The sequence below is a fragment of the Typopeltis vanoorti genome, chromosome 24 (assembly GCF_054136105.1).
Source record: "Typopeltis vanoorti isolate ZY-2024b chromosome 24, IOZ_Tvanoo_1.0, whole genome shotgun sequence".
Classification (NCBI taxonomy): Eukaryota; Metazoa; Arthropoda; class Arachnida; order Uropygi; family Thelyphonidae; genus Typopeltis; species Typopeltis vanoorti.
This window is the reverse complement of record NC_143572.1, coordinates 76,005,876-76,019,283: the sequence shown is the minus strand read 5'-3', so window position 1 is coordinate 76,019,283 and position 13,408 is coordinate 76,005,876. Positions and strand designations below refer to the sequence as shown.

The 13,408-nt window shown below is 36.9% G+C and overlaps 1 protein-coding gene across 1 annotated transcript in view; it reads left to right on the top strand.

The window, feature by feature from the left end:
* The window catches only part of Atg16 (Autophagy-related 16), a 307,774-nt gene that overhangs the window by 286,264 nt on the left and 8,102 nt on the right, over positions 1-13,408 (top strand). The window contains exon 15 of the mRNA XM_090413611.1: positions 10,872-11,018. Within this exon, the coding sequence (XP_090269737.1) occupies positions 10,872-11,018 (147 nt within the window). The remainder of the gene's footprint in view (positions 1-10,871; positions 11,019-13,408) is intronic.

Below are 13,408 nucleotides of genomic sequence, written 5' to 3'. Positions count from 1 at the left end.
TCGTAAAAATGTGTAAATATAGTAAAACTACACGTTGCCATACTAATTGTAAACTCATTGGGTATCGGGCACAAAAAATAATGCAGAATTGTTCTTAAAATTATCAGTTAGTATAAATATTCAAGTTGTGCACTTTATATATGCTTATCAAATTGATATCATAAAAAAATAGCCTAGTGTTAAAATAAGTTTACCTTAAGTAAAAAGGATTGTCAGAGACATAAAAGCTAACTATAGTGCTGAAGGTCATTCAAGCAAGGAAGTTTCCCACCTTCGTTGAAGGTCAAGACCGCAGATGTCAGAGTGATTGCAGGATATTCGGGGGTCTCCGACCCTGAAACACGGTACTCCTGAAAACAGTATATAGGAAGCCTGAAGGGCAAGCTCTCTTGTTGTCATCTTACTGCAGTCTGCAGACCAATTTGGACTTGTTTGCACAAAACCCATGGAGAAACAGGCGTTGGGGAAGAAGTGAAAGTTTCTGTGATGTATAGGAAGTAAAGGAACTTGCCTCGTGCACGGAACTCAGGGCTCCGTGAGTCGACCTAGTTCCTTCGGCGAAGATGTGCCGCTGCTCCCGCACGTGAATTACGGAAGGATGCCTGTCGAGCACCATACGAGGAATTCCAGTATGCTGAACTGATCGGAGAAGTTGGAAAAAATAGCTAAGGATTTTATGTGCTAGTAGGACTATATGTATTGTCAAGGACCTGTGAATAGAAATCTTTGTGTTAATTATTAAGTATGAAAGGATGCTTGTGATCCACTGGACATAATGTTACTGGGCTAAATGAGAATGTCGTGGACAGCAAAGATTGGAATTGCAATGATAGCATAGGGATAGTGACTGCCAGAATTGTATGAGAATCTCCTCTCACAGTAAATGGGAAGTTTAATGTTTAACTCTGTGTTATATTTGGTCACTTCTTAAATATTAAACTGGAACTTCATATTGGCTTTATTAGTTGACCAGAGATTTTTGTAAATTGTCTACAAGTTTCACCAGCATTTCTGTCTGGCTTTTTCAGGACATGTGTAACATTACATGGAACTAAGGTTTGCTAGTATATGAACAACTTGATGGTTTAGTCATGGGCAGTCCCTTATCCCTTCCCTGCGCTGATCTGTTCATGGAAAAACTAAACCCAAAGCCATTGGTTTGGTGGAGATATGTAGATGATGTTTTCATAATTTGGAGAGGCACAGAAACAACATTATTTGAATTTCTTACAAAAATAAATTCCTTCCACCAAAAAATACAGTTCACGTTAGAACTTGAATAGAATAACTAATTGCCTTTTCTTGATACACTAATCAACAAATAAGAGGATGGACAAATCCAGCTCACAATCTATCGAAAACCAACATACACTGGACGTTACCTGCACTTTAAATTGACTCAGCATAATACATATGCATAAGAAATGAACAACCAACATTATCTCTGAAGAAAAGATCTTCTTGATGAACTCACTCTCATATCTCAGACCCTAGTAAACAACAGTTACTGAAGAAATATAATCGAAGATTCTTCATAGAAACCCTCCACAACAGCAACCTTCTGTCATGCAATATACATCGTCATCCCTTATGCAAGCTCAGTGTCAACAAAAATTGCCAAACTCCTTAAGTCTTTCAACGTCAGAGTTGCTCTCAAACCTGTCAAGACAATACGCCATGTTTTAAGATTACCAAAGGACATTAATGCCTTCTTCAAATATGCCAGTGTATACAACATTCCATGTTCCTGTGGATTAAATACACAGAGCAAACATCGAGAAGCCTGGAAATTTGAATAAAAGAACATGTAGGGGACGTGAACAACAGCAGAACAGATACTTCAGGATTAGCCCATCACTTCTCGATCTCTAACCACACCATAGATTATAGAAGAGGATTTTTGATGTAGAAACTTCAAAGAAGCTGCCGTTGCACTCTGCTCTGGAGAAAATCTAAACAGAAATCAAGGAATGATTCTGGAAGACGTATCTGGAAAAGCCTAATAAGTTTGCTCAGCTTACCAGAATTTCATTTCGCCAAAAACTATATAACGTGCTCAATAAACAATGACTGATACATCACATTCCATGCTTAAGATGTTACACTCTGTTTAAATTTATTTGACTATGTTACTCCATTCTTTTTTACTAGCAAGCATTAGTTCCATGTACCGTTACACATGTCCTGAAGAAGCCAGACAGAAATGCTAGTGAAACTTGTAGACAATTTCTTGTATATATTTTACAAAAATCTCTGGTTAACTGATAAAGCCAATATAAAGTTCCAGTTTAAAGTTTAATGTTTGTTAGATAGAAACTGAAATTCATGTTAAGGTTATTAAAAAAGAGTTGGATGATAAGTGTATACTAGTGTAAATTTTTCTTTAAGTTAAAATAAATGTGTTTTGTTTGCTTAATAGAGACTATTGCCTGATCTTTGTACAATGCCTTGTACAAAGTTCATGCAATAGTTTTGCCTTGCAAAAACTTCGAACCCATTTGTTTAGCATTTGGGGAATTGCCACGACTGTCAATTAATCCCATGATAAAATTTTAGCTATATCCTACAGGTGCTATAACATATCTGTGACGTTCTACGTCTAGAATTCAGGTGGTGCATAGCTAATGTTAGGCCCTGCCTGATGTCATTAATATATATATATAGATTGAACAAAAATGGCCCAAGGACTGACCCCTGAGGTACACCACTCACCACTTTAAATCTCATAGATTCACACCTGCTGTGTACCACTTTTTGATATCTGTCTGTTGACTATCCCCTGATCCAAGTCAAGAGTTTATATTCCAATCCCATATACTCTGGTTTATGCAACTACCTATCGTGTGGTATCCTATCCAATGGCTTTGAAAAATCCAGCATTATCATAGTGTATCCATTCCCTTTATCCATCTCGGCCATAACATTGTTATAAAATATGAGCTGATTGCTAAAACATGACCTTCCTGTAGTAAACCCATGTTTCTCCTTGCAGAGTATAACTTGTTTGTCTACCCATTTCTGTATGTGAGTTCTTACCAACTTCTCAAAAATCTTCATTACCACACCAGAGGTACTGATAGGTTGGTAGTTAGACACATCAGTTTTTGTAGCACCCTTGTACAATGGAACTATCATACATTCCTTCCATTCCTATGGTATCATTCCTGAACTGAGACTCAAGTTATGCAAACATGTGAAAGGCCTAGCCAATTCATCATTCCTTTAGCAAATGGGCTGATATTCCATCTTCCCCTATTGACAGATTCTTATCCAGGTTATGCAACAGCTGTTCAACCTCATTTTTATGCACCTCTAACTCTTCATACAATGCAGCAGTAGCATTGTGCACTATGTTACATACACCTGGTTGATATCCCTTAGCAAAGTGAGCACTCATTAATTGAACAATCTTATTATTCTAGTAGCAAGGCTTATACGTTGGTCATACATAACTGGTAATTAGTTTACAGAATTAACAATGCATATAAAGTATATTAATTAAAGGTAACTTTAATGAATAACTTCTATATTTCGGCAACGTCACGTTGCCATCTTCAGGAACATAAAGATATGGTATGCGCACGCAGGCACTAATAAAAGCAAATGAGGAAGAAAGCAAGAAACTAATATTGTTCCTAAAGTCCTAATGGTGCCCTCTGGTGGGCTAATTTGGTTGTCTTGGCAGTTGGGCTGAAGTTCTCATAATGTAAGTCTCCCAAATTTGTGGTAGTTTCATGCACCCAAATTTGTTGAGGTTAGGAACGTTTTTTAGAGTGGTGATGATTCCTTGAATAATCTTTTGTATTTAAACTTGCTGCGGTGTATTATTTTTGTTTTCTTCCAATGAATTCTATGGTGGGTATCTAAGGCATGGTCTGCCAGCCCAGAGCGAGTGTACTGGTGATGTAGTCTTTGTGTTCTGAAATCCTGATATTTGCTGTTCTGCCTGTTTGGCCAAAGTAGGATAATTTGCAGCTGCAAGGGACTTGGTATACACCAGGTAGATCTAGGGGAAGTGGTTGGTCTTTGGTAGAGCGGATAAGGGATACCAACTTTTTATATGGTCTGTAACAAGACGTAAGGTCATATTTTTTGAGGATATTGGTTATTTTCTCAGAGGTGCCCTGGATGTAGGGGATGGTGATAGATTTAGTTAGTTTTTTTTGGATTTTTTTGGGGTTATAGCCATTGGCTAAGAAAGTGTTGAGGATGTGGTTTAGTTCAGTAGTTAGGGCCTTGTCATCTGAGCAGATTAATTTTGCCCTGTTATATAGTGTTTTTATAACCCCATATTGTTGTGAGGGGGGGGGGAAATTGCTGGTGAATGTATCTGCCAGTATGGGTGGGTTTTCTGTAAACAGAGAAAACCAAAGATTCATCAAGCTGGCGAGTGATTAAAGTGTCTAGGAAGGGGAGGGTGTTGTTTTCCTCTTTTTCTAAGGTGAACTGGACTAAGGGGTGTTGGTTGTTTAAGTGTGTTACGAAGGAGTGGAGTGTGTCTGAGCCATGTGGCCAAATAGCAAACACATCATCCACGTAACAAAGCCAAATAGTGGGTTTTTGTGGGGCAGAGTTTAAGGCTTTCTCTTCAAAGGTCTCCATAAAGAAATTGGCCAAGGGTGGGGAAAGTGGTGAACCCATGGCTGTCCTCTCTATCTGTTTGTAGAACTTTCCTTGCCAAACGAAATAGCCTGAGTTCGTTGTGAACTGAAATAGGGCTGAGATATCGGGAAGAAACTTGGCTTGGATGAGCTCTAGGGTTTCTTTGAGTGGGACATTAGAGAATAGGGAGGAGACATCAAAATTGACCATTAGGTCAGTGTGAGAGGTTTTCTATACTGGCTTTAAAATGGGCTGAGTTTTTTATGTGTGATGGTGTGTTGCCAGTATAGTGTGTGAGCGTTTTGGCTAAATGTTTGGTTAATTTATATGTGGGGGAATCAATGCCATCCACTATAGGACGTAACGGCACATTTTGTTTATGTATTTTTGGGAGTCCATATAATAACTAATATCCTCAAAAAATATGACCTTATGTCTTGTTACAGACCATATAAAAAGTTGGCATCCCTTATCCGCTCTACCAAAGACCAACCATTTCCCCTAGACCTACCTGATGTATACCAGGTCCCTTGCAGCTGCAAATTGTCCTACTTTGGCCAAACAGGCAGAACAGCAAATATCAGGATTTCAGAACACAAAGACTACATCCGGTTTCACCAATACAGTCGCTCTGGGCTGGCAGACCATGCCTTAGATACCCACCATAGAATTTGTTGGAAGAAAACAAAAATAATACACCGCAGCAAGTTTAAATACGAAAGATTATTCAAGGAATCATCATCAGCTCTAAAAAACGTTCCTAACCTCAACAAATTTGGGTGCATGAAACTATCCCAAATTTGGGAGACTTACATTATGAGAACTTCAGCCCAACTGCCAAGGCAACCAAATTAGCCTGCCAGAGGGCACCATTGGGACTTTAGGAACAATATTAGTTTCATGCTTTCTTCCTCATTTGCTTTTATTAGTGCCTGCGTGCACATACCATATCTTTATGTTCCTGAAGATGGCAACGTGACGTTGCCGAAATATAGAAGTTATTCATTAAAGTTACCTTTAATTAATATACTTTATATGCGTTGTTAATTCTGTAAACTAATTACCAGTTAACAATCTTATTACCTTCTGACACTAGGTACCATCTGCATTCAACAGAGTTATTCTTCCGCATTTATTCTTTCTGTTTCTTGCAGCATAGCCAGTTTCTTTTCATGCTCTGACTTAGCTTTCCACACAATACTTGTTACTTTTCTGGCCTATGCTTTATATATTTCATAACTCCTCTCATGCTTATTCTCACGATATTCTTTCCACATCATCTTCTTGTTGATCTCTTGTTTAATAATTTTTCTTGTATAATGACATTTGTGGAGTATCCATAACTAGAGAATAACGCATATGCCACAGTAAAATATATATTTTAATTTCTGCTAAATAGTTTTATTCCATTAACGCACGACTGCCTAGAGGGATTCCAATTTAAGCATCTGCTCTTCTGTTTTCCAATTCCTATTTTTGTTCGATACTTGGACTGATGTCTTATGATACATAAGATGAAATATTTACATAATAAAATATACAATTTATTTTACTATGTCATACTTTTTATTTTCTAGTTCTTGCTTAATAATGTTGCACATTCATTTCACTCCCAACCTATTTATTCTTCGGATTATTTATTCAGATAGCACCTCATTTAAGCACTTTTTTGAAGGTTCCCATGCATTCAGTAACTGACACCATGAGACCAAAGATAGTATTCTCCTAAGTTGATCATAATTTCCAGCTTTTTAGTTCAGTATGTAACCTGTTCTAATGTGAACATCTGTATAATTAGATACTTCCCAAGAAAGCATGGCATCATCACTGTTACCAACTGGTGGTAAAATAGTCATAATCTTAACAGAGACCCCTTCACCCTATTAACAAATCTAACACTATTTGTCCTTGAAGTCCTTCTTTCACATGATGCTTGAGAAAGTTATCTTGCAACAGTTCAATAAATTCCTGTTTATTCTTATCATGAGATTTCTCTTCTCCCCAATGAATGTTTGGATAATTAAATTCACCTATAATGATCACATGTTTGGTACCCATAAGGCTAAACTGGCAATGCATTTCTTCGTCCCTGCAATTGAGTGACCAGGTCAGTAGCAACACCCCACCATGTATTTCATTCTGTTAGTCTCCATTTCACACCAGATAGCTTCACTCACTGCTACATGAAACATTGTTACCATCATTTTTTTGTGTTTCTACTTTAACGGGACTTAAGTCATCTATCATTAGTAGTACTTCCCCTCTTCTTCTATCTCGTCTGTCATTCGTAAAAAGTAGTATGCCCATTACACTCAATCCCAATTACCATATCTGATTCTGATAGCAACTTTCAGTAATGCCAACAATCTTAGGCCACATCATATTCAATAAAGTAACAAATTCAACCCCTTTGTTTCTAATGCTCCTGGCATTTGTGTATAAACATAACAGATTATCACTTAGCCTATTCTTATAATTAGATAAGCAATCTATTTGGTTGTAAGAAAGTTTTAAAGCGAATAAAAGTTGAGCAGCTCTCAGATGTGAACTGTAGACTAAAATACACAAAGATTATTGAAGAAAAAATGAAAGAGTTTGAGAACAGGAATCAAACCTTGGAGATTCAGTGGCAAACTCTGAAGAAAACATTGATTGATTCTGCCAGAGAGGCATGTGGTGAGGTTGTCTGTAAGGATAAAAAAATCAGAACTCCCTGGTGAACACAGGAAGTTAAAGAGGCAGTGAAGGAAAAGAAGAAAGCATATCAAAAGTTCCTGTCAAATAAGTCATCTTGTGCTCTTAGAGAATATAGAGACAAATGCAAGAATGCTGAACACTGTGTAAAACTAGCTAAACAAAAGTAATGGGAGGACTTTGGCAAGAATATAGAAAATAAATATCAAGAAGGTGGCAAAATATTCTGGAGGTTGTTGAAGAAGCTTAGGAATGGAGGAAAGAGTGCTGTAAAAGGAATTAGAGATGATAAAGGTGACATGAAAACGGAAGAAAAAGATATCCTTGAAGTATGGAGTAATTACTTTGAAAAACTGCTAAATGAAACAAGCAGTGATGACAGCACAGTGGTAAAAAACACTGACCAGGCATGCAGTCAGGAATATATATCCATACTTGAAGTAGAAAAAACCATCAGAGGCTTGAAATGTGGAAAGGCAGCAGGAGTAGATGATATTCGACCAGAAATGCTGAAGTATGGTGGTATAAGAGTCTTACAGTGGCTGCACTGCATAGTTCAGAAAGCCTGGACAGAGGGACGAATTCCCGATGATTGGGGTAAAGCTCTCATAGTACCCATATATAAAAAGGGAAATAAAACTGAATGTGAGAATTACAGAGGTATTTCCCTACTGAGTGTTCCTGGCAAGATCTATGATGCAAGTATACTTGAGAAACGGTTGAGAAGAATTGTGGAAGAAAAGCTTGGTGAAGAACGAGCTGGATTCAGGCCAAATAGAGGCTGTCAGGATCAGAGCTTCACTTTACGACAAATAGTCGAGAAAGCATGGGAATATAACAAAGATCTGTATTTAAGTTTTGTCGATGTGGAAAAGGCATATGATGAGGTGCGAAGAGAGAAGCTATTCAATACGCTGCAGTTATATGGTGTCAATGGGGCATTATATCAAGCAATACTTAGTCTTTATTTGAGTTGTAAGTCAGCAGTTAGAATTGAAGGAAGTACAGGAAGATGGTTTAATGTTAAATCTGGTGTGAGACAAGGATGTACATTATCCCCTCTGTTATTCATTATTTATATGGATCACATTATGAAGGAAAGTGGTATTAAACATGATATCAAAATTGGAGATGTTAATGTCAGCTCTTTGCTTTATGCAGATGATGTTATACTTCTGAATAAATCTGCTACAAGTCTGCAAGATTCTCTGACTAAATTGAATAGCTGTTGTAATAGATATGGTATGAAGGTCAGCAATAAAAAGACAAGGACAATGAAAATAGGCAGAATCATTGAAAATGTCAACTGTGTTGTGAATGGAGAACCTGTGGAACAAGTACAACATTTCAGCTACTTAGGCACGATTTTTACTGAAGATGGTAAATTAAATATAGAAATAGACAACAGAATCAGCAAAGCTGGTATGGTGGGAAGTCAATTGAATAAATTCATATGGAATAAGAGAGAAATTAGTCGGAACACTAAATTAGCTGTATACAAGACAGTGTTCAAACCAGTTTTAACTTATGGATCTGAGAGCTGGGTCAGAAGTAAAACACTTGACCAAAGACTAGAGACCACAGATATGAGAGTCCTGAGAAAGATTATAGGCGTGAACAGGTGGCATCAATGGCAATATCATATTAAAAACGAGGATATTAGGAAAGAACTTGACATTGTCAGCATCCAGGAATGTGTTAGCAGAGCTAATCTCAGGTGGTATGGTCACTTAAACAGAATGGGCGAGGAAAGATTAGCAAAGCAAGTGTTCTCTGTCAGGCTGGCAGGAAAACGATCCAGAGGAAGACCAAGATATAGGTGGATTGATACGGTACAAAGTGCTTTAGACGATAGAAATATAAGATCTATTAATGTTGGAGTCTTGACAAGTTACAGACTGATTTGGGGGAAAATTGTAGATAGGAAGTTAGTAATGATGCTGTTTTCTGAATTTTTTGATTCATCATGACAGCAGATCCAGCTTTCCTGGTCTCCTGTTCCTGATGGTATTTTTCTGATTGTTTTGAAGGTTTGTCCAGAGTTGACTCTGTCACTGGTATCTCTCTCTTGCAGCCTAGGAATTAGTCCATGTTTGGTCCATTCCTAAGAGGAGCAACAAAACTTTGTCATCAGATTATTATCCAATTTCAGGTTTTTTCTGTTGCATAATGAAGAAAACCATTAACAGTTTCTATGCTACCTGAAATTATGTTAACTAATAAATGATTCAGTATGGCTTCCACACTATCAGTCAACAGGGAGCTTCTTGAATATTACCTACTTTTGAACAAATTTTTAATAAAAGCAAGGATTCTGAATCAGCTTCCCTTGATATGTAATGCATTTCATCAGGTGTGGCATAAAGGTCCTCTTTGTGTCAGAAGAACAAAATAAATTATTGAATTAGTAATATTTTGTTGGATTTCAAACCATCTTCAATGCACAAGTTACAACTGTGGTAAGACATTCAGCATGTTGCAGAAACATTTCAGATTGCAACTGAAAAAAAAAAAGAACTAATGTCCTATCAAGACATCTTCCCCTTACAAGAGATGGATAAAAAATGAAATCAGTTCAGAGAAGTCAAGCTAAATGTGTCTTCGAATGGCTGTCCTCAGGGTTTATGCAAATTAATGCAATCATACTTATTGAGGTTAGAGAATGTTTCATAGCTGATGCTAATTCAAAAAATAGTCTCTCAGATCCATATAGTGACTTCTTTGTAGCATAGTTGTCTTCATTTAGTTCCTGTGTGGAATAATATCTAGAGCATGGTCTGCCAGTTTTGACTTGCATTACAGATGATTGTGAATATAATTGTTTTTCAAGATGGATGTTAACAACTGTATATGTGTTAACATTTTAAAGAATACTTTAGAAGTATATTAAATTTCAGATATGATATTACTATGGTCAACTTTCACTTCAACATACTATGCAAAAGGAATACTTTGTATGGTAAATTTCCTTGAACATAGAGTTGCTGCTTCGGAGCTTTGACTAGGACTTTTCAGTTAATTATACTTGCCAAGAAATTCTTGTTTATTCCTTTATCCAGGTGCACAAAAAAAGTTTGCACACAAAGTTTCTTCATGACTAGGTTACTTGTATATAGAGGCTGATGACTTCACATCAATTGCCTTGTATCCCATAATACAAAGCACATTTCTTTTCAGAAGTGAATAATGCTATACATTAAGGGAGGGTACCCAGACCAGTTTTCATCTTTATTGTGATCTCATCAGTGGAAACCAGACTGAGGAAGATACCAAGCTTGAATTAATGCAAAAGTCAGATTTCTGATGTACAAGTAGCAAAAAAGGTTGCAAACTTTGTTTATTTGCATTTGGATTAAGGAGTAAACAAGAATATAATTTCTTAGCAAGTGTAATTTACTTTCTAACCAAGCAAAAAGAACTCTTTACAACTTTTCAGTTGTTTGCTATAGCAAGTAATGTAACTATAATGATATTTATTATAGTAAGAGTTGACTGTATAGGCATTCTCCTATATTATCTGTATATAATTTGATAGATAATCATCCTGTCTAACATTTTGAACTTTTCCCCAATAGCTCTGATGGATTCAAGGTTGGCTGTGATTGGACAAGAGCAAAATTCAGTCCTGATGGTCAATATAGCATAGCTGGTTCACAAGATGGAACAATATTTATATGGAATACAAGTCTAGGAAAGGTTGAAAAGACATTAAAAGAGCATAGGTGAGTGATTAATTTGAATTTATCATTGAAAAGAAAATTTAAGTTGAAAATAATCACAGGATTCTGTACAGGAGGCTATTATACAAACTCATGAGGATAGGTATGCAAAATTGTGATATGGATAGAAGAATGACTGATTGATGGATATTTCATAATGATGTATGGGAATCCTTAGTCTAAGAAAAGGTAGGCAATCAATGGGGCTTTAATGGGACTCATTTTTGGACGATTGCTGTTTAACATGCATACTAACAACGTTGAGAATGATGATCCAAGATTGGGTCAAATGAAAAGGGACATATCTGGTACAGAATCCTTGCATACCGACTTGAACAGATTGATGCTCTGGGCAAATGTTAATGTGTGGCAGTTTGAGTGCAAGGTTATGCATTTTGGATTAACAAACACTGCATGCTGAATATTGTGTTATCGGATATTCTATAGAAATGTATGCTTGACATATATTACAAAACAGTTATCACATGTAAAGGAAATTAGAATTTAATATCAACTCCTATATATTTTGCTCACTATAACACAAGCATCATTCAGGAAGAATGCAAAACATTGGTTACACATTCAACTTATGAAACACAAGCTGTGTGTTGAGACTTAAGTACTGGGAGGCCATCATGTTGGAGGTTTAATGGAATATTTACAGCACTGGGAAAGGATTAAAACTAATTTTAGTGCTTCCAATATTTCATCTCAGTCACTGAGACATCTTCAGGGATTACAAATAACTTGTAACACACACTCAAATACAACACAATACTAAGTGAAACATGTGAGTGACTCTAAAGTCCTATCTAGGTGGTACACCCTCTATGGGCATTTGTAGGTGGCCTAGGATGTAAAGTAGGACCTCTGATAATTAATGTTTTCCAAATTTTGGGAAACACAATCAGAGATCCCAATAATTATGCACCCATATTAATTTAAATTAGGTTGATTTCTGAGTGCAGAAGCAGATTCTAAACGCAGTCTTCCTTTTTTGAATTTACTATGGTGTAGCATGGTGGTTTTTCTCCAAGAGATCCTGTGGGTTGTATTCAAAACATGGTCTGCAAGGCCAGATTGACCATAGTCAATCTGGAATAATGGAAAAATATTCCATTAATTTCTAAAATAATGGAAAAAAAAATGGAATACTAAGTGAAACATGTGAGTGACTCTAAAGTCCTATCTAGGTGGTACACCCTCTATGGGCATTTGTAGGTGGCCTAGGATGTAAAGTAGGACCTCTGATAATTAATGTTTTCCAAATTTTGGGAAACACAATCAGAGATCCCAATAATTATGCACCCATATTAATTTAAATTAGGTTGATTTCTGAGTGCAGAAGCAGATTCTAAAAGCAGTCTTCCTTTTTTGAATTTACTATGGTGTAGCATGGTGGTTTTTCTCCAAGAGATCCTGTGGGTTGTATTCAAAACATGGTCTGCAAGGCCAGATTGACCATAGTCAATCTGGAATAATGGAAAAATATTCCATTAATTTCTAAAATAATGGAAAAAAAAATGGAATACTAAGTGAAACATGTGAGTGACTCTAAAGTCCTATCTAGGTGGTACACCCTCTATGGGCATTTGTAGGTGGCCTAGGATGTAAAGTAGGACCTCTGATAATTAATGTTTTCCAAATTTTGGGAAACACAATCAGAGATCCCAATAATTATGCACCCATATTAATTTAAATTAGGTTGATTTCTGAGTGCAGAAGCAGATTCTAAAAGCAGTCTTCCTTTTTTGAATTTACTATGGTGTAGCATGGTGGTTTTTCTCCAAGAGATCCTGTGGGTTGTATTCAAAACATGGTCTGCAAGGCCAGATTGACCATAGTCGTGATTGCAGATGTATGATTTGTGTTCTTCTAAATGGATGGTTGCTGATCTACCTGTCTGTCCGAAGTAAGCCAGCTTGCAGAAACAGGGTACTTTATATTCTCCAGATACTGAGAGAGGAGGGAGCTGATCTTTGGTAAAATGGATGAGGGTTGCAAGTTTATGTTGGGGCTTAAAAGCTGTGTAGAGGCTGTGTTGGTGATAGCATTTCTGAAATCCTTCTGAAGAGATGGCTGGGGAATGGGGGAGGAACTGATTATTTTTTAATTCTGTAATCGCTGTAGCCATTGGAAAGGAAGGTCTTGTGTGTATGTGGTTGAGTTCGGTTGAAAGGGAGGTTCCACTGGAACAAAGATTGTGGGCTCTGTTGGTTAGAGTTTTAATAATGCCATATTGTTGAGAGGGGTGGTGGTGGGAGAGTTTGTGAAAGTATCTGTCTGTGTACAGTGAAGGAGAGATTACCATTAGGAAGGCATGTTGCTAAGGTGTCTAGGAAGGGTAAACTATTGTTATTTTCCCTTTCCATCGTAAACTGTATTCTTGGATG